This window comes from Pristiophorus japonicus, chromosome 8, assembly GCF_044704955.1.
Source record: "Pristiophorus japonicus isolate sPriJap1 chromosome 8, sPriJap1.hap1, whole genome shotgun sequence".
Lineage (NCBI taxonomy): Eukaryota > Metazoa > Chordata > Chondrichthyes > Pristiophoridae > Pristiophorus > Pristiophorus japonicus.
The window spans coordinates 152,874,793-152,897,049 of record NC_091984.1 but is presented as its reverse complement, the minus strand read 5'-3'; the positions used below and the strand labels follow the sequence as shown (position 1 = coordinate 152,897,049).

Below are 22,257 nucleotides of genomic sequence, written 5' to 3'. Positions count from 1 at the left end.
TCACCTGCTGTTACATCACTTTATGTGGCTTGGTTTTAAAGTCTGTTTGATAATTGCTCCTGTGAAGCACCTTGGGACATTTCACTACATTAAAGGCCCTCTATAAATGCAAGTTCGTGTTGCTGTTGTCATGGTAACCCCAGTAGAGACGGTTTGTGCTCCGCGTGATGTGATACCAACACTGAAAATCCCTCTTACCTTTTGCAAGCTTGATTTGAAGGGCAGTCCTGATCAAGCCCATGAGGGTGGAGGTGAAGTGAACAGTCTTCTCCTTGGTCACCGGCATGTTCATCAATATCAGCCGCTATAACGGAGAGGGACAACACGTTACATTCGAATCCCGCCACCCTGCCACCTCAACCCGTCCAGAGATAAGAGAACGGGAACCTAGTTATGCTCCTCACAAGCACTGTGGTGTCCCTGACGGTTTATGTGTGCTGAGATTTATCATTTTACTCAAATGTACATGTAACTTAACCCTCCTTCCCTGGTTCCTCCATTACCTGCTCCTTCCTCCACTGAGAGATCAGTGCAGGATGTGTAAGGTCGCCACCAGGGTTGCCAACTCTGATTGGGCATATTCCTGGAGGCTTCATCACATGACCTTCCACCTCCAAACACCATGCCCCAATATTCCCACCATTGGTTGCCCGACTTGTCCATCTTCAGGGTACCCCGCCCTCCACACGCTTATTGGAAAGAGATCATACTATTTATTCCCCAATTGGATGACGTTTGACTCTCAGTCAAACAGCATTTTTTTCCCCCATCTCCAATATTTTAATAACTAATAAACAAAAGTGTTCAACGGAAATGAAAAATACTCTCTGTTTTATTTAATTGCCCCAGTGATTTTCCAGGACAATGCTGGATGGTTGGCAACCCTGGTATGCCCAAAGAGAACCCACTGTCTCTTCACCCACAGTCATAGATGATCCATTTTTGTCAGGTGAGGTCCTATTGTGTAGCCCAGCTAAACAGTGGAACAGAGACCACTCTCCCATACACTGGGAGATTCAACCTAAATCTCTGCCCCTGGGGCCCGCACTATTGAAGATAATGCAAGTCCCAGATAGGCACTCGTCTAAAATAGATTCAATGGAAGAAAATGTAGAAATCTTTTTATTTAGGATAAACACATAGCTCCCTCTACACTGTCCCATCAAACACTCCCAGGGCAGGTACAGCACGGGGTTAGATACAGAGTAAAGCTCCCTCTACACTGTCCCATTAAACACTCGCAGGACAGGTATAGCACGGGTTAGATGCAGAGTAAAGCTCCCTCTACACTGTCCCATTAAACACTCGCAGGGCAGGTATAGCACGGGGTTAGATACAGAGATAGAAAGAAAAGCCAACAAACAGAGAGAGAGACAGAGAGAGTGTGACATAGAGAGAGGGACTGCGAGAAAAACACGGTGCGAGTGAATGAGAGATAGAAAGAAAGTGAGTGTATAACAGAGTGAGGGAGAAACAGTGTGAGATATATTGAGAGAGTGAGAGAGAGAGCGAGGGAGAGAGGCAGAGAGGGAATGATGGAGAGAAGGAGTGAGGGAGAGACGGAGAGAGGCAGGGAGAGAAAGGGAGAGATGGGGGGAGATGGGGGGAGAGACTGGGAGAGAGGGAGGTTAAGAGAGAGGGAGAAACAGAGAGAGGGCGGGAATGTGGGAGCGAGCGAAAGGAGAGAGGGAGAGACAGAGGAAGAAAGGGATAGAGCGAGAGGGGGAGAAACAGAGAGAGGGAAGCAGGGAGTGTGGGAGACAAGGAGAGACCGAGAGACAGAGGAAGAGAGGGAGGGAGAGAGATGGAGAAAAAGGGAGAGAGGGAGAGGGAGATGGAAGGAGAGAGGGAAGGAGAGAGGGAGGGAGAGAGGGAGGGAGAGAGGGAAGGAGAGAGAGGGAGAGAGGGAGGGAGAGTGAGGGGAGAGAGAGCGAGGGAGTGAGGGGAGAGAAAGGAAGAGAGAGAGGGAGAGAGGGGGGGAGAGAGAGAAGGAGAGAAAAGGAGAGAGAGTGAGTGAGGCTGAGCGAAGAGAGAGAGATAGAGAATGGGAGAGAGACAGAGGGAGAGAGAGGGATGGAGAGAGAGAGAGAGAGGTCGAGAGAAAAGAGAGAGAGAGAGAGAGGGAAGGAGAGAGGGAAGGAGAGAGGGAGGGAGAGAGAGAGAGAAAGGGAGGTAGAGAGAGAGTGGGAGAGAAAGGGAGAGAGGGAGGGAGAGAGAGAGTGGGAGAGAAAGGGAGAGAGGGAGGGAGAGAGAGGGTGGGAGAGGGAGGGAGAGAAATGGAGAGAGGGAGGGAGAGAGAGGCTGAATGCTGGGATGGAAGCAGCAGTAAACACTCCCAGGACCACCATGGTGTATTCTATGTCAGTGAGAGGCTTCTAGCACCTATTATCATTATATTGAGCCATACCGATTTTCCCTCCTCCTCTCCTGAAGGGGTTGCCTTTGGCTGCGACAGTTTCACGGCTTGCCCACTGCCCGGCCCTGCCCTGCCCCCCCCCCCCCCCACCGGCCCACCAGCCCTTCAGCCCCCGCTCTGCCCACTCAGCCCTGCACTACCCCCTGTTTCCCCCCCCCCCCACTGCCCCCCGCCCGCCCGCCCTCTGTACCTCCTTTAGCTCCCCCTTCCTCCCCCGGGGAGCCCAGACACAGAGTGTCGTCCCAACATGGTGGCAACACAACCCAGGCCACGCACATTGCACCCAGCGTCACTGGACAATGGCTGGAAGCCGGGCCCACCCTGCCTCCTTTCCTGGCCGGCAGGTGTTGAGGCTGACTGGGGAGCCTTGCCTGCGGCTGCGGACCCGGCTCAAACACAGACCGGGGACGGAATCGCAGACCCTCTGGCCTGCCGGGCTCAGCCCGATGTGCGGGGGCATCGGCCTGGAAGGTCCGCTTGTGGAGCCGAGTGCACTGTCCAGTCTGGCAATAAGCACCGCACCCCCTCTGTCTTGACCCGATTTGGACAATTCAGGCCTTGTCCAACAATGACAAAAATGGATCAGTGAAATCACTGGAGCTTAGCTGCCCGTGTCTAGCGTTGTGATCTTCCCGTTCTAACAGTGCCACAATCTGTAAATAACTAAATCAATGTCGTGTGTTCATAGGACAGGCATCACCAAAGACACCCAAATGCCCTTTCACTCTGCGGGGACCCCCCTCGCCCCGTCCGCTCAGAATGCAGGAGCTGTTCAGACCACGGGGAGCGTAGTGATGGGTGTTGGCAGGCAACAGGTCAGGGATTAAATGACTGATCGAAGCATGCACCACCCGCTGAGCTCTCATACAAGGCAGCTGTGTTGTTGCATGCCAAGCAGGAGGACACAGATCTTCCAACACATGCACTAGTTTACAGCACCAAACTGGCCGCAGGCAGCTTCAGCTGGTCACAAGACTTCTATTTATTCTGTATTTTTCTGTGCACATCAGGGTGAGGAATGTTAGTGCTGCAGAATAGAAGACTTTCCATTCAGGGCAGGTACAGGATGGGTTAGATACAGAGTCAAGCTCCCTCTACACTGTCCTATCAAACACTCTCAGGGCAGGTACAACATGGGGTTAGATACAGAGTAAAGCTCCCTCTACACTGTCCCATCAAACACTCCCAGGGTAGGTACAACATGGGGTTAGATACAGAGTAAAGCTCCTTGTACACTGTCCCATCAACTACTCCCAGGGCAGGTACAGCACAGGTTAGATACAGAGTAAAGCTCCCTCTACACTGTCCCATCAAACACTCCCAGGGCAGGTACAACACAGGGTTAGATACAGAGTAAAGCTCCCTGTACACTGTCCCATCAACTACTCCCAGGGCAGGGACAGCACAGGTTAGATACAGAGTAAAGCTCCCTCTACACTGTCCCATCAAACACTCCCAGGGTAGGTACAACATGGGGTTAAATACAGAGTAAAGCTCCTTGTACACTGTCCCATCAACTACTCCCAGGGCAGGTACAGCACAGGTTAGATACAGAGTAAAGCTCCTTCTACACTGTCCCATCAAACACTCCCAGGGCAGGTACAACACAAGGTTAGATACAGAGTAAAGCTCCCTGTACACTGTCCCATCAACTACTCCCAGGGCAGGGACAGCACAGGTTAGATACAGAGTAAAGCTCCCTCTACACTGTCCCATCAAACATTCCCAGGGCAGGTACAGCACGGGTTAGATACGGAGTAAAGCTCCCTCTACACTGTCCCATCAAACACTCCCAGGGCAGGTACAGCACGGGTTAGATACAAACACGGACATCCCTCACCCTGAGAAATATAAAATTCACGGGAAAAAATAGGTAAAACGAGTAAGATCTGGTCACAGTTCTGGAAGACTAAAAATGTGATATTCAAACACATACTATATAATGTGTAATTGTTTTAAAAATGGTTTGAGAATGGCCTGTAACCGTCCTGAACACAAACACTGATAAATATCCTTTCAGTCTCAGGCCCACGCGCTTTGAGCTGTGTTGCATTTCTACCTTGTATGCCACTTTCGAAGGACATTTCTTCCCCAGACCCAGCGGCGGAGACATGAGAGTCAGCATTTGATACATGTCAGTGTAATGGATTCGGCCACTTTGCATGGAGGGAGGGGGGTGGTGAGCATGTCCAGGAGAAACAGAACAGGAAAGAGTTAATCACATCCATCTCAATCAGCAGAACAGTTCTTGTTCATAGAATCATCGAATGATAGGCACAGCAGGAGGCCAATCAGCCTTTAGAAAGAGCGATCCAATTGTCCCACTGCCCCTCGGCACTTAACCCCGTAGCTCTGCAAATGTTTCTTTTTCAAATATATATCCAATTCAATTTTGAAAGCTGCTGTTGAATCTGCGTCCACCACCCTTTCAGGGAGTGCGTTCCAGATCACAACAACTCGCTGCGTAAAATAAACTGCTCCTTGTTTCCCCCCGGCTTTGTTGCCAATATCTTAGACTCTATTTTTGGTCTACGCAAATTTCAGCTGTTGCATAAATGCGGTGTTAGAATGTGATTGGACTCAGGGAAGTCCCATGGCATGATGGAGGGGGTGCTGGTTACGTTCCAACCGGATGAACAGTACCCCAGCACAGCAAGCATGGATCAGAGGGAGGAGGTTGGGAGGGAGGAAGGCATGCTCTCCATGCATCTGGCCTTCATTAAAGAAACAGTTTCTCTTATTTCCGTTCTCTTTACACGGATCCGCGCCTCCGATTTCACTTCTTAGCCCGGTCCAATTGTTGCACTATCATAGAATCCATCCATCATTCAGTTCTCAACTCACGCACTGAGAGGGAAGTCTGTGTGGAACGAGTTCCTGACCTGCTGGAGCTTCCAGTGATGTGCTGAGCAGTGCTGGGACCTTGGGAACCCTCCATCGCAGGCTCCCCGGAACCCCAGGCTCGGTCGGTGTAGGCAGTGTGCTGTATTCGGTGAAGGGCGTGAGTGTGAGTGTATGTCAGTGTGTGTGTCGATGTGAGAGAGTGAGCGTGTGTGTGAGTCAGTGAGAGAGTGTGAGCGTGTGTATGTGTCGATGTGAGAGTGTGAGCGTGAGTGAGGCAGTGAGTGTGTGTGTTTGTGTGTGACTGTGTTTGTGTGAGAGTGAGTGTAAGTGTGTGTGTGTGTATGTGAGTGAGCTGAGAGTCTCCTTCAATCCAGAAAAACAGCACTCCGGAGAAGCAGGAATGCAATGCGGGCCCACTTTGTGCCCCTGACAGCCGATCAGGGCACTGGGACCCAGGCAAATACCCACCCACGTCAGGAGGTGGCTCCTGCCAATCTTGAGATGGCCTCAGTCTGCAGATTAAATCTACAGAGGAAGCGAGGTGCCGTGTAAAGGGACCGGCAGTAGCCAAGCCGAGATTCTGTCTCTTTAAAGGCAGCGTGTCATTCCTCAGCCAGAGAGGGGCAACCACTGGCCATGAAGTCAATATGAAGCAAACCTTCCAGGCCACCCTACAAGGGCACTTCCTCCCCAGTCCCAGGGGGGGTGCGATCGCACACACTATTGTGTACATGTCCTTATAGTCAATCCTTCCACTACAAAGAAAACACATTCGGTTAGACAAGAGCAACAGTCGGAGGGCACACAGTTTCCACCGCTCAACAATTATACAGGGCTCTGGTGAGACCACACCTGGAGTATTGTGCATAGTTTGGGTCTCATTACCTAAGGAAGGATATACTTGCCATTGAGGGAGTGCAACGAAGGTTCACCAGACTGACTCCTGGGATGGGGCGATTGTCCTACCAGGAGAGATTGAGTAGACTAGGCCTATATTCGCTAGAGTTTAGAAGAATGAGAGGGGATCTCATTGAAACATACACAATTCTGACAGGGCTTGACAGGGTAGATGCAGGGAGGATGTTTCCTCTGGCTGGGGAGTCCAGAACCAGGAGTCACAGTCTCAGAATAAGGGGTCGGCTATTTAGGACTGAGATGAGGAGAAACCTCTTCACTCAGAGGGTGGTGAATCTCTGGAATTCTCTACCCCAGAGGGCTGTGGAGACTCAGTCCTTGAGTATATTTAAGACAGAGATCGCTAGATTTTTGGATATTAAGGGAATCGAGGGATATGGGGACAGTGCAGGAAAGTGGAGTTGAGGTAGAAGATCAGCCATGATCTCATTGAATGGCGGAGCAGGCTCAAGGGGCCGAATGGCCTGCTCCTAATTCTTATGTTCGAAGACGGTTCAGCGCCACTTCCACAGGTGAAGGATAGAGGCTGGACCTGGTCTCCCTCTGCTTCTGCTCGAGCTGCTGACCACGTGTGGCGGTCTGAGTCACCGACTGGCAGTGAAAACTCCATAGGTGGTTAAACAGAGCACCAAGCATCTGTTACATGGACTGCAGGGTATAACCAAGCGATTGTAATCTCTGGTCCTTTGCATAATTTTATAATCTCAGTACCACAGCTCTCTTGGCTGCTAGGGCCACCAGCTATCACTGCTCAGAGAGCATTGAAGGTTGGTCGCTCGCAGCATTCATAGTGACTGTGGAAACCCTCCAGTGAAGCTACAGGCCATTACTTTAATATAGGACATTCAGACCTGCAATGGCTGCTGGGAGAAGAAGCTTTCATAGTGAGTATACTCGCAGGTTTGCAGAGCTGTTGTTGACGGAATTCCTCATCGGCGCCAAGCCCCGAAACCTCCCTCGGGAGCCGGCACCTCGCAACTTGAGCCTCCTCGGTGAAATCCCCTCTGTGCCTTTCAGTTCTGCGTGGAGGGGATTCCTGTACGGGCTACTCCTGCATACTCTCCACCTTGCCATCCTCGTCTGCCATCCGGACATGCCATGGCGCACCATCTTGCCGTCCGGAGGAGGCGGGGGTCCCTGATGGAGTGAACTCTACGCGGGAATCCTCCCACTATTTATTGGGGACTTGGCCTGGAGGATGGTGCACGGAGCAGTCCCGTGCAATAAGTTTTTAAGTCGGTTTATGTGCTCCCAGGCCGCCTGCAATTTCTGCGGTCTGGAGGAGTCCGTGTTCCATGTATATGTTGAATGTGTGAGGTTGCAGCCCCCATTCCAATATTTGAAGGGGCTGCTCCTCAAATTCTGGTTGCATTTCAGTCCCACACTCCTGATCTTTGGGCACCCTGTGCGGAGGGGAGCGGGCAGGTTGGAGGTCCTCCTCGTAGGACTGCTCCTGGGCACGGCCAAGGGGGTCATCAGCCAGTCCAGGTAGCAGGCGGTCGAGGGGGTCGTTCAGCCCAACTGCCTGCCTCTCTTCCGTGGTTACATCCGAGCCCTGGAGATGGAGCATGTAGTGTCCACTGGTACGCTCGCGGCCTTCTGCGAGAGATGGGCACCGGAGGGACTGGAGTGCATCATCACCCTTGGCAACCAAATTTTAATTTTATCCACATAATGTCTAAAGTTGAATTTGTTTAAGTTTGTCAGTTTTAGTGCAATCCCCCTCCCACTTTAATCAGGGGGAACTCGATTTAATGATTTATTGTTTTACAGGTGCAACTAAAATAGTTGTAGAGCTGTTGAGTTGGGAGTGGCTTAGCCAGTCACATGATGTTCACAAGACTCAATAAAACCCCAGCCAGTTGGGTTCAGGGGATCCACGATGGGGCAGGTGGTTGTGAGCCTGGTGGATGAACTGGTAATGTGTAGTTTGATTGTTAAACCTTTGCTAATAAACCAACTAGTTCTTAATAGCAATGTGTTGCTATGGATTCTTAAGCAAAGAGCCCTTGAAGCAAATACATTACACACAACATTGCACTCACCCTGCAGTGGCACACCATTCTCTGGCCTCAATGTTTAGCACAGGACAACCAGGAGAGATTTTGACGTCTGATGATGACTTGACTCGGTCTCAATGTTTGGTATGCTCTGGGTAAAAGGGAGAAGCTCACTGACTACTGGTATAGTACACCTGATGTGTGTCTGTATCAGTGCCAGCTCCTGCACAGTATGTACTGGGTACAATCAAGTTCATACTGAAGGTAAGCTTTCAAATCTGGCATAGTATTAACATGAATGGCTCAGGCCTGTTGGTATTTTGGAACTCAAAGGCTAATCTCAATAATTACAGCCTCCAAATTGTTTCACAACCCCACACCCCATACACTTGGAGACCATTAAACAAGGGGAGCAAATTCATGTCTTCTCTAATACAACTGCAAGGGACTGAAAGACACTAGTCAGTGCACAGATATCTCGCAGAGATAGAGGGATTGAGAGAACCAGTCAGTGTACAGATATCACCCTGAGGGAGAGAGACTGAGAGACCCCAGTCAGTGTACAGATATCTCCCTGAGAGAGAGGGACTGAGAGACACCAGTCAGCGTACAGATATCTCACTGAGGGAGAAGGACTGAGGGACACCAGTCAGTGTACAGAGATCTTCCTGAGGAAGAGGGACTGAGAGACACTGGTCAGTGTACAGATATCTCCCTGAGAGGGACTGAGAGACACCAGTCAGTGTACAGATATCTCCCAGAGGGAGAGAGGGACTGAGAGACACCAGTCAGTGTACAGATATCTCCCAGAGGGAGAGAGGGACTGAGCGACACCAGTCAGTGTACAGATATCTCCTTGGGAGGGAGGGACTGAGAGACACTAGTCAGTGTACAGATATCTCCCTGAGGGAGAGAGAGACTGAGAGACACCAGTCAGTGTACAGATATCTCCCTGAGGGAGCGGGAATGAGAGACACCAGTCAGTGTACAGATATCTCCCTGGGAGGGAGGGAATGAGAGACACTAGTCAGTGTACAGATATCTCCCTGAGGGAGAGGGACTGAGCAACACCAGTCAGTGTACAGATATCTCCCTGAGGGAGAGAGGGACTGAGAGACACCAGTCAGTGTACAGATATCTCCCTTTGTGCCAGATGAATCAGTTGCCCATTGAAACACAGACTGCAACCGAAGTTGCACCCCCTGTATTGTGACGCAGGGGCTGGGTGTCAGGGTATTGAGGCAGTTGTCCTCCTGCCCGCAGTCTGTGACCTCCCTTTTCTATCTCACGAAGAATGTCTGAGTCACTGCTAGGTGCACTTGAACCATGGCATCCTATAATATTGCAGTTCCGTACTTCTGGAGAATAAATAGTGTGTAAGCCATCGCCCCATCCAGGGCTGGGACACCTACCAGGCCGCCCGATCATACTCAGCCCAGACACGCACAAACTCATCCAGGTGGTGTGGGCCCAGGATAGACGAATCCCGCGTCAGGTACTCAAAGTTGTCCATGATGACCGCCACAAACAGGTTCAGCATCTGAAAGAAAATGGGAACCCCCCTTTCAGAAAGCAGGACGGATTCCTGTACAGCTAAACACCTCGTACTTAGCACCACCAACAAACAGCTAGAGCTGGAATCCGTCCTGACCCGGCATGACAGCAACAACTTGCATTTATATAGCGCCTTTAACATAGTGAAACATCCCAGGGCACTTCACAGGAGTGTTATGAGATTTTAAAAAATTGACACCGAGCCACGTAAGTAGAAATTAGCGCGGGTGACCAAAAAGCTTGGTCAAAGAGGTAGGTTTTAAGTAGCGTCCTGAAGGAGGAAAGAGAGGTAGAGAGGCAGAGAGGTTTAGGGAGGGAGTTCCAGAGCTTGGGGCCCAGGCAACAGAAGGCATGGCCACCAATGGTTGAGTGATTATAATCAGGGATGCTCAGGAGGGCAGAATTAGATGAGGGCAGACATCCGGGTTGTAGGGCTGGAGGAGCTTACTGTGATAGGGAGGTGCAAGGCCATGGAGGGATTTGAAAATAACGGTGAGAATTTTGAAATCGAGGTGTTGCTTAACCAGAAGCCGATGTAGGTGAATGAGCGCTGGGGTGATGGGTGAGCGGGACTTGGTGCGAGTTAGGAGACGGGTCAGCGGGCACAGGGGTGATGGGTGAGCGGGACTCGATGTGAGTTGGGACATGGGCAGCCGAGTTTTGGATCACCTCTAGTTTTCGTAGGGTAAAATGTGGGAGGCCAGCCAGGAGTGCATTAGAATAGTCCAATATGGCTCAGAGACGTGGACCATATACAGTAGACACCTCAAAGCGCTGGAGAAATACCACCAGTGCTGCCTCCGCAAGATCCTGCAAATCCCCTGGGAGGACAGACGCACCAACGTTAGTGTCATGTATTCAACTATCATTGTAACCCATGTATAAGCTGACCTAAGTTGTACACCTTGAGAACATTCATCACAAGGGGGTGAACTTGTGGGAGACACTCCTAACCTGGACTTTCAGGTATAAAAGGGGAAGCTCCACCCACCTTCATCACTTGAGATCTTGGTTATAAAGGTAACTGGTCACAGAGTGACCTTCTCTCAAGTATGGGCCTCGTGTGCATTTGTACTGTATAGTAAGGACATATCATTGGTGACGAGAAACTGGGATTTAAACCACGTGAGCATGGCCACTAGCAGCACAAAAGAGAGGTACTGCTTTGGTGATGATTGGGACGACTTTATTGAGAAACTACAGCAAAGTTTTGTCGCTAAGGAATGGTTGGGACAGGATTCGGCCGACAAACGCAGGGCTCATTTCCTGACGGTTTGTGGATCCAGAACGTACTCCCTGATGAAGGACCTTCTAGCGCCAGAGAAGCCGATGGACAAGGCGTTCGAAGAGCTCAGTAAGTTGATCGGGGGCCCAATGTAAGCCCTGCGAGGCCAAATGAGTACTGGGGGAAATCGCTGGAAGCTGAAGTACAGCGAGTTCATGTAGAGCACATATACAGTTTATATACCAGGACGCCACCAATAATGATGAAAATGCTCCTCAATTGCATCCCAGTATCAATGGAGCTAGACACGGGGGCTAGCCAGTCCCTGATGAGTATCAAACAGTTTGAAAAGTTGTGTGTGTGCAAGGCCAGGAGGCCAAAATTGTTGCCGATTGATGCACAGCTACGGACATATACAAAGGAGATCATTCCGATGCTAGGCAGCGCCACGGTAGTCGTGACCCACAAAGATTCGGAGAACAGGTTGCCACTCTGGATTGTCCCGGGGGACGGTCCCGCACTACTGGGGAGGAGTTGGTTGCTATCATGAACTGGAAATGGGGCGATGTCAATGTAATTTCTTCTGTGGAGCGAGTATCATGCTCACAGGTCCTGGACAAATTTGACTCATTATTTCAACCCGGAATTGGCACTTTCATGGGGGCCAAAGTCGTGATTCACATAAATCCTGGACGCCAGGCCAGTACACCACAAGGCCAGAGCGGTGCTGTACGTGATGTGGAAAAAGATAGAATGCGAATTGCACCGCCTGCTGAGGGAAGGCACCATCTCACCAGTCGAATTCAGTGACTGGGCGAGCCCGATCGTGCCGGTGCTCAAGGCGGATGGGTCGGTCAGGATATGTGGTGATTACAAGGCCACCATCAATTGGGTGTCACTCCAAGACCAGTACCCGCTACCGAGAGCGGAGGACCTCTTTGCGACGCTATCCGGTGGCAAACCTTTTTCAAAATTGGACCTGACCTCAGCTTACATGACCCAGGAGATGGCGAGTGAGTCGAAGAAGCTGACCACCATCACGACACAAGGGGTTGTTTGGGTACAACAGATGTCCGTTCGGGATTAGTTCGGCCGCCGCGATCTTTCAGCGAAATATGGAAAGCCTCCTCAACTCGATTCCAACGATGTTGGTTTTTCAAGACGAGATCCTCATCACGGGTCGCGATACTGAAGAACACCTCCACAACCTGGAGGAGGTGCTACGCAGACTAGACCGGGTAGGGCTGGGACTGAAAAAGGCGAAGTGCGTCTTCTTAGCTCCAGAGGTAGAATTCCTGGGGAGGAGGGTAGCAGCGGACGGGATCAGACCTACTGTGTCCAAAATGGAAGCAGCATTGTCATGATGAAGGCAATTGCCAGGTCACATGTTTGGTGGCCAGGGATAGATGCAGACCTGGAACTTTGTGTTTGCAGGTGCAACACATGTGCTCAGCTGGGCAACGCACCCAGGGAAGCCCCCCTTAGCCCCTGGTCCTGGCCAGACAAGCCATGGTCATGCATCCATGTGGACTATGCAGGTCCTTTCATGGGAAAAATGTTTTTGGTTGTAGTAGACACCTACTCCAAATGGATTGAGTATGCCATTTTAAACTCAAGCACATCCTCTGCCACAGTCGAAAGTCTATAGGCAATGTTCGCCGCCCATGGTCAATCGGATGTCTTGGTCAGCGACAATGGCCTATGCTTCATAAGCACTGAATTCCAGGACTTCATGGCAGGCAATGGAATCAACCATGTCAGAACGTCACCGTTCAAGCCGGCCTCAAACGGCCAGGCGGAACGAGCAGTGCAGATAATCAAACAGGGGATGCTCAGAATCCAAGAGGGTTCCCTACAAAGCCGCTTATCATGCCTCCTGTTGGCCAATAGATCCCGACCACACTCGCTCACAGGGGTTCCACCCGCAGAGCTGCGAATGAAAAGGACGCTCAAAACCAGGTTATCTCTGATACACATCACTATGAAAGAAATTGTTGAGAGCAGGCGTCAGTCACAATGTGACTACCATGACAGGAATGCGAGGGCGCGATGTATTGATGGCAATGACCCTGTCTTTGTCCTTAATTACGCTGCAGGGTCCAAATGGCTTGCAGGCACTGTGATTGCCAAAGAGGTGAATAGGGTTTTGGTAGTTAAACTTACCAATGGAAAAATCTGCCGCAAACACATGGATCAAACTAAAAGGAGGTTCAGCAACCCCATAAAAGAAGCAGAGGAAGAACACGACGTAGAATTTACTCCACCACAGGTGACTGAACACCGGAACCAAGTGGAGGAGAGCCCAGTCACTGTGGGCAGTCCGGACAGGCCTGAGGCACCTCAAACAGCAGACACTCAGGCCAGCGCCCAACAACCGGAGCCCCAACTCAGGCGCTCTACAAGGGAGCGTAAACCACCAGAGAGACTTAACCTGTGAGTCCAATAAGACTTTGCGGGGGAGGTGATGTCATGCATTCAACTATCATTGTAACCCATATATAAGCTGACCTAAGTTGTACACCTTGAGAACATTGACCACAAGGGATGAACTTGTGGGACACACTCCTAACCTGGACTTTCAGGTATAAAAAAGGGGAAGCTCCACCCACCTTCATCACTTGAGGTCTTGGTAATAAAGATAACTCGTCACAGAGTGACCTTCTCTCAAGTATGGGCCTCGTGTTCATTTATACTGTATAGTAAGGACATATCAGTTAGCAACCTCGACCAAGCCAACATCCCCAGCATCGAAGGACTGACCACACTTGATCAGCTCCGTTGGGCAGGCCACATTGTCTGCATGCCTGACACGAGACTCCCAAGGCAAGCACTCTACTTGGAACTACTTCACGGCAAACGAGCCAAAGGTGGGCAGAGGAAACGTTACAGGGACACCCTCAAAGCCTCCCTGATAAAAGTTACCTAAGGACTCATGTTAAGAGTGGAAGCAAGTCTTCCTCGATTCCGAGGGACTGCTTATGATGATGATGGAATTGAATTCATTGGAATTCAGAAGAATGAGAGGTGATCTTATCGAAACGTATAAGATTATGAGGGGGCTTGACAAGGTGGATGCAGAGAGGCTGTTTCCACTGATGGGGGAGACTAGAACTCGGGGCATAATCTTAGAATAAGGGGCCGCCCATTAAAACTGAAATGAGGAAAAACTTTTTCTCTCAGAGGGTTGTAAATCTGTGGAATTCGCTGCCTCAGAGAGCTGTGGAAGCTGGGACATTGAATGGATTTAAGACAGAAATAGACAGTTTCTTAAACGATAAGGGAATAAAGGGTTATGGGTAGCGGGCAGGGAAGTGGAGCTGAGTCCATGATCCGATCAGCCATGATCTTATTAAATGGTGGAGCAGGCTCAAGGAGCTGTATGGCCTACACCTGCTCCTATTTCTTATGTTCTTATGTTCTTAGGTAATAGTCACGTTTAGAGGTAACAAAGGCATGGATGAGGATGAGCAGTGGATGAGCTGAGGCAGGGGCGGGGGACATGCGATATTACAGAGGGGGAAATAGGCGGTCTTAAGTTATGCTGTGGATATGTGGTCGGAAGCTCATTTCAGGGTCAAACATGACACCGAGGTTGCGAACTGTCTGGACCCGCCGACTTGCTGTAGACCTCGGTGGCTGAGGCCCCCCAGTGCCCCTTCAGGGCGTTCCGTGATAACTCGAGCTCAGGGGAGGAGGCAGGTAGGCATTGTAGTGCAGCCGTAGTGCTGGTGTCTGTAGGAGCCACTGGTTTGGTCCCAACTGCTAGACGGCGCAGTCACTCTCTCGGCACTGTACGGCAGTGTGGATACAGCTCTGACCTGCTCAGGGACACACAGAGCAAGCACCCCGACACCAGTGAGTAGGGGAAGGTGGTTTCAGGAGACACTCACAAAATAAAAACTTGCATTTATCATCACCACAGGCAGTCCCTCGGAATCAAGGAAGACTTGCTATCCCTCTTAACACGAGTTCTCAGGTGGCAATATGAGAGCCACTGTCCCTGTCACAGCTGGGACAGAGAGTCGTTGAGGGAAGGGATGTGTGGGACTGGTTTGCCGCACGCTCTTTCCGCTGCCTGCGCTTGTTTTCTGCATGCTCTCGGCGACGAGACTCGAGGTGCTCAGCGCCCTCCCGGATGCACTTCCTCCACTTAGGGACTCCCATGTGTCAGTGGGGATGTTGCACTTTATCAGAGAGGCTTTGAGGGTGTCCCTGTAATGTTTCTCTGCCCACCTTTGGCTCGTTTGCCGTGAAGGAGTTCCGAGTAGAGCGCTTGCTTTTGGAGTTTTGTGTCTGGTATGCGGACAATGTGGCCTGCCCAGCGAAGCTGATCAAGTGTGGTCAGTGCTTCAATGCTGGGGATGTTAACCTGGTCGAGGACGCTAATGTTGGTGCGTCTGTCTTCCCAGGGGATTTGTAGGATCTTGCGGAAACATCGTTGGTGGTATTTCCCCAGCGACTTGAAGTGTCTACTGTACATGGTCCATGGCTCTGAGCCATACAGGAGGGCGGGTATTACTACAGCCCTGTAGACCATGACCTTGGTGGCAGTTTTGAGGGCTTGGTCTTCGAACACTCTTTTCCTCAGGCAGCCGAACTTGCATTTATATAGCACCTTTCACAACCTCAGGACCTTTAAAAGAGTCTTACAACCAATGAAGTACTTTTTGAAGTGTAGCCACTGTTGTAGTGTCGGAAATGTGACAGTCAAATTTTGCACACAGCAAGCTCCCACAGACAGCAATGTGATAATGACCAGATAATCTGTTTTCGTGATGTTGGTTGATGGATTAATATTGGCGAGAACACCGGGGATAACTCCCCTGCTCTTCTTCAAAATATTGCCGTGGGATCTTTTACGTCCACCTGAGAGGGCAGACAGGGCCTCAGTTTAACGTCTCATCTGAAAAACAGCCTCTCCGACAGTGCAGCCTCAGCACTGGAGTGTCAGCCTGAATTTATGTGCTCAAGTCCCTGGAGTGAGACTTGAACCCACGACCTTCTGACTCAGAGGCGAGAGTGCTGCCCACTGAGCCACAGCTGACACTAAAGGAAGCTGGAACTGTTTACACCAAAGAAAGGAAGGATCGGGGTGACCTGAGTGAGGGTAGCAAGAATTTGAATTTGGATATAGGGGAACCAGTGGATGTGGTGTATCTGGACTTCCAGAAGGCATTTGACAAGGTGCCACATAAAAGGTTACTGCACAAGATAAAAGTTCACGGGGTTGGGGGTAATATATTAGCATGGATAGAGGATTGGCGAACTAACAGAGAACAGAGAGTTGGAATAAATAGTTCATTCTCTGGTTGCCAATCAGTAACTAATGAGGTGCCGCAGGGATCAGTGCTGGGCCCCCAACTATTTACAATCTATATTGACGACTTGGAAGAAGGGATTGAGTGTAACACAGCCAAGTTTGCTGACGAAACAAAGATGGGAGGAAAAGCAATGTGTGAAGAGGACACAAAAAATCTGCAAAAGGACATGGACAGGCTAAGTGAGTGGGCAAAAATTTAGTAGATGAAGTATAATGTTGGAAAGTGTGAGGTTTGATTTGGCAGAAAAAATCAAAGAGCAATTTATTAATTAAATAGAGAAAGATTGCAAAGTGCTGCAGTACAGCGGGACCTGGGGGTTCTTGTGCATGAAACACAAAAGGTAAATATGCAGGTACAGCAAGTTTTCAGGAAGGCCAATGGAATCTTGGCTTTTATTGCAAAGGGGATGAAGTATAAAAGCAGGGAAGTCTTGCTACAGTTATACAGGGTGTTGGTGAGGCCACAGCTGGAATACTGCGTGCAGTTTGGTTTCCATATTTAAGAAAGGATATACTTGCTTTGGAGGCAGTTCAGACAAGGTTCACGAGGTTGATTTCAGAGATGAGGGGGTTGACTTATGAGGAAAGGTTGAATAGTTTGGGCCTGTACTCATTGGAATTCAGAAGATTGAGAGGTGAACTTATCAAAACGTGCAAGATTATTGATAGAGAATTCAAGCTCTGCAGCCCGGCTGCAGTTTTGAAAAAAACACAGACCACATTGCATTAAGTCATCAATCAACTTGACATTTTAGGACCTTGGGTAGCGAGCCAATTAAAGGTTACCAGACTATCAAATGATCCAATAAGGTCAAAGAAGGCGAGTTCTTTGCTGTAAATTGAACCAGGTATAAGTATAGCCATTTTGGCCATGTGATCTCAGAAGGACAAAGGCCTGGCTTAAAGCCAGAAGCTTGTTGCTGCTGCCAGAATAAAGTTACATTAAAACTACAACCGGAGTTCGTATTTCATTGGAAATTAAGAGATCTAACAATTTTGGCGTCACGAACAGGATCGCTGAGGAAAGAAACTGAATTTTGGACATCGGACCTACATACTGAGGTAGGGACTCCTCTTTATAAAAGTCTTCGGTCAAAAGTCTAAATTCGCCTCTCCTTAACGCGATTCCGAAAGCCTCCGGTTTGTGAACCCTCCGGTTGGTAGTTAGCTCGAGGTCCCATAGACGTCTAACTTCAGCGGTGTGTTAGTTAATTAATCACTGACCCACTGATTGGCTGGAAAGCCTACGACTCGAGACCCCAGTAAAGAAATCAGTATTATGGCAGCAGGAGATAAGAGCAAAGAATTGCCAACAACTGTTAAAGGCGGGCGGGCACTACCTGAGGTTTCGATAGATGAAATCCTCGAACAGTTGAAAGAATACATAAAGCAACAATTCAACATATCTAAAACCTGTATTAAGATCGAACAAAAGTACGGAACCTCCAAAGGACAATGGTCCTTGGACGAGATTAAAAGGGTCTGGGGAAAAACGACCCGTATGAAAAATAAAGAGCGAACTAGATGGTCCCTAGCCGTTATGGGACAGATCCGAAAGCGGAATGAAATTATAATGCGTTCCCAACATGATCGAGAACTGACCAGTACAAAGGATCAATTGCAAGCTGTTTGTGCACAGCTGCGACAGAAAAGATTTGACCTTGAAAATTCGGAAGCGGAAGTTAAAGATCTTAAAGGTGAAATTAAAGAATGGAAAAAATCATTAGGTCAAGAGACAGTAATAGGAAAAGGAAAATGTATCGGTCAATTCCCAGGGTACCCATGTTTGGATAAATTAAAAGCGCAAACCTGAAGACACGACCGAGGAATAGATACGAATTCTGAATCCTCCGACGATACAGGGTTGGAGGATGATGAAGAATTAGGGGTGCGCTTTGCCCCGTTTAAAAAAAGACGAGTTGTAGTCAAATCAGAAGAGACTGCGGATGAGGGCGGAACCAAAAAAACGAAGAAAAGGGGGTATGCAGAATATTTAGTTCATGATCCGGCAGACCCAGAGAAAATTGATAAATGGTCCAAGGAATTGCCCAATCCAAAGAAAGTGGAAGTGAAAACGTGGGACCAATTGGACCGCTTAAGAAATATATATCAACTTCATCCCTGGGACGGAGTGCAAATTTTGACCATAATGGTGCCAAAAACACAGGGAAGAAAATTGCACGACAAGGTAGAAGAAGCTTTGGGGCAGGATGAGCAAGAATTAGACACAGGGTGGGAGGCGATTAAACACTGGCTGCAAGCCTTCAGTCCAGCTAAGACAGACTGGGGGAAAATTGCAGCCTGCCAACAGAAAGGAACAGAGGAGGTCCTGGAGTATGACGAGCGGTTTAGATGCACGTGGCTGGAACATTCAGGTATGAATAATACGGATGAGGAAATGGATGAACAAGTGTTTGGACCCCTGAAAGCAGCTTTCGTGGCAGGTCTAAAGCCAGAACTGTCCAAAATGCTTAAGGTAGTGTTACCGGACTGGGAAGGTAGAGGAACTATCTTTGCAGCATTGGTGGATCGATGTAACCAATTAGATCGGGATATGGGAGCTAAAGTCCGAGCTGTACAGGCTATGGGATGGAAATCCCAGGATTCCGATAAACAGTTATTGGGAAAATTACCTGGAAAATGTCATTATTGTGGGAAAGAAGGTCACTGGGCCAAGACGTGCAGGGCAAAACAGCAAGGTCACGGCCGGGGAAGAGGGCGCAGCCAGGGATACAATTCAGCCAATAAACCAGGCTTGTCACAAGATAATGACCTCATAGAAGCATTTAAGCAACTGACAATACAACAACAGAAGGAGTTACTTGGGATAGCAAAAAACGATTAGAGCCCACCCTGGCCCCCCTCCTCGCACTAATACAACAAAGGGGAGATGGGCTATATATAACTGTGAGGGTGGGCGATAAGGATGTGGACTGCCTTTTAGACACAGGGGCGGAATTAACATGCTTACCCCTACAATACGGAGACTTTTTGCCGTTGGATGGTAGGGCACGTACAGCCTATGGAGTTGGGGGCCATAAAATGGAAATTAAAAGGACAACACCGGTACTTATAGGGCTGGGTCCACATGAACTAACCACGCCGGTCTGGATAGGCCCAGTAGATCAACCCCTTTTGGGAATGGACGTTCTAATTCAAGTAGATTCATCATTGCATTTCGAGGATGGTCGGATGACATGGCCAATTAGAACATTTGATGAAAGAAGAATTGAAGGAACACCTGATATGGGCTAAAGATAATAACGATTGTGACCTACTCCAGATGGAGCCTGCGTCATTTACCGGGACCAAGCCTCCATGCACTAAACAGTATCCCATCAATCCAACTGCCATCGCGGGAATCTTACCGGTTATTCAGCAATTGGAGAAACAAGGGGTGCTTATTAAAACGCATAGCTCCTCCAATAGCTCCGTGTGGCCGGTACAGAAATCTAACGAGACTTGGCGTTTGACTGTCGATTATAGGAAAGCTAACCAGTGTATTGATCAAAAAGCTCCTTTGGTCGCAGATCCCTCCACCATTTTTAATGCCCTCAAACCGGAACATAAATATTTTTCGGTTGTAGATATGGCCAACGGATTTTGGTCGGTGCCTCTGGCACTGGAGGTTCGACAGTGGTTTGCTTTCACTGTCCAAGGACAACAGTATACTTGGACCCGGTTACCGCAGGGTTTCCACAACAGCCCTACGGTATTCCACATGGCTTTACAAAGCCATTTGTGAGAATTACCTCCCCTGTCATCCACACTCATCCAATATGTAGACGATATCCTGCTAGCTTCAAACACGGAAGAACAGCATGAACAAGATTTACGAGCTTTGCTGGACCACCTTCGGCTGAAAGGACATAAAGCCAGCATCGACAAAGCACAAATATCCCAAGAAGAGGTTGTATACCTGGGATAAAAGATTTCACAAGGAAAGAGAGAACATACCCAGAATAGAACTGCAGCCATTCGGGCTGCTAAAAAACCCACCACTATTCAGGAACTAAGGTCTTTTTTGGGATTGTGTAACTTTAACAGAAATTGGATTGACTCCTTCACACAGTTTGCTCAGCCATTGAATGATATCTTAAAGGGGAAATGTACCTCTAAAGAAGCCATCACCCTCACTAAGGAACAGCAAGAGGCCTTCCTGAGTTTGAAAAAGGCTTTGTGTTCGGCACCGGCTCTGGGAATCCCCGACAGTGGTAAGCCATTTACCCTGTTTGTCCATGAGAAAGAAGGATATATGACAGCGATACTGACACAAGAGCATGGGGATCGGAAAAGACCTATTGGCTATTATTCGGCAAAATTGGATGCGGTAGCCCTAGGATGGGGAAGTTGCCTAAGGGCCATGGAAGCTACATGTCGAGCGATAATGATCACTGCGGTTCTAGTCCTCGACCAAAAGCTGATTGTCAAGTGTCCCCACAACGTACATGCTTTGCTGTCTATGAATAGAATGTCTCAGGTGACGGCAGCGAGATGGACCCGCTGGATAGCAGTTTTGGAAGCTCCTAATCTCCATATCGTCCGGGCCAGCCCGGTTAATCCCACAACTATGCTTCCGATGTCAGAATCGAGAGAGCAAGAGGGGGGAGAATGTGAAGAGCATGACTGCGTGGAGATTTTAAAAGAAACAGAAGAAGCAGCCTTAGCAGCAGAGGAGCCTCTGCACAACCCAGACCTCATCCTGTTTACAGATGGTTCCTCCTTTGTTGACAATGGTACCAGAAAAGCAGGATGGGCAGTTACAACCTTATATGAGGTAGTGGCAAAAGGATGTTTACCCTCAGGAACGTCAGCACAACAGGCCGAGTTATGGGCCCTGTCAGAAGCATGTCGAGTAGCAGAAGGACAGACAGCTAATGTCTACACAGATTCGCGTCATGCTTTTGGAGTCGCTCACGACTTTGGTCTGTTATGGCGTAAAAGGGGATTCCTCACTCTAGCTGGTACACCTATCCGAAATGGAAAAGAAGTCCGAGACTTACTGGAGGCCATACAATTACCTCAGGAAGTGTCCATCCTGAAGTGTAAGGCCCATACCAAGGAAAATACCACAGAAGCACAGGGAAATGCCCTAGCTGACCAGGCAGCTAAAGATGTCGCCTCACAGGGCGTTCCCCCAGAAGAACCAACACAGATGTGCAGATTGAAAGCACTCAGGACTCTGACACGAGACCTTAAAACAATGCAAGGCGAGTGCTCCCGAGAGGAAAAATGGATTGGATTGAGGCAGGAATTAAGCTATGCGAAGATGGTGTCTGGAGACAAAGAGTTACCGACAAGCCAGTCGCGCCACAAGCGCTTATGCCTTTTTTAGCCCAACAGATCCACTTGTGGGGACACTTGGCCTCACAACAGATGACGGCACGGTTCCAAAAAAGCTGGTGGGGTCGAGGATTTAAAAAACATGCCCAGCTGGTAGCAGACCGCTGTGTGGTCTGCCAGAAAAATAATTCTGGACCCATCACGGTAATGCCCCAACTGAGGCCCCCTGCCCCTGTCGGACCATTCCAGCATCTGCAGGTTGATTATATATCTCTTCCTTCATGCCAAGGATACACTAACATTCTTGTCATGGTCGACAGATTCTCTAGATGGGTAGAAGCTGTCCCAACTAAAAGAGCCACAGCCAATCACACTGCAAAGGTCTTGAGTAAGGATTACATTCCCCGATGGGGAGTCCCGAGTAGCATTGACTCAGATCAGGGAACACACTTCACAGGTGCTGTCTGCCAAGAAGTCTGTAGGTTACTGAACATTACATGGGATTTACACTGTCCTTATCATCCACAATCATCAGGTCAAGTAGAGCGAATGAATCGAACTCTGAAACAACGGCTTGCCAAATAGCATCAAGAAGGAGCACCATGGCCCCAGGCATTACCAATAGTGCTATGTAGCATTAGGGCAACACCGAACAGAACTACAGGTCTAAGCCCATTTGAAATTATAACAGGAAGACCCA

General features: G+C 49.2%; 1 protein-coding gene across 1 annotated transcript in view; it reads right to left on the bottom strand.

The window, feature by feature from the left end:
* LOC139268197 (probable voltage-dependent R-type calcium channel subunit alpha-1E) overlaps positions 1-22,257 on the bottom strand; it is a 952,421-nt gene that overhangs the window by 20,268 nt on the left and 909,896 nt on the right. Inside the window, exons 11-13 of the mRNA XM_070886246.1 lie at positions 9,588-9,715; positions 4,476-4,572; positions 199-304 (exon numbers count right to left, since the gene is read on the bottom strand). Of these exons, the coding sequence (XP_070742347.1) occupies positions 199-304; positions 4,476-4,572; positions 9,588-9,715 (331 nt within the window). The remainder of the gene's footprint in view (positions 1-198; positions 305-4,475; positions 4,573-9,587; positions 9,716-22,257) is intronic.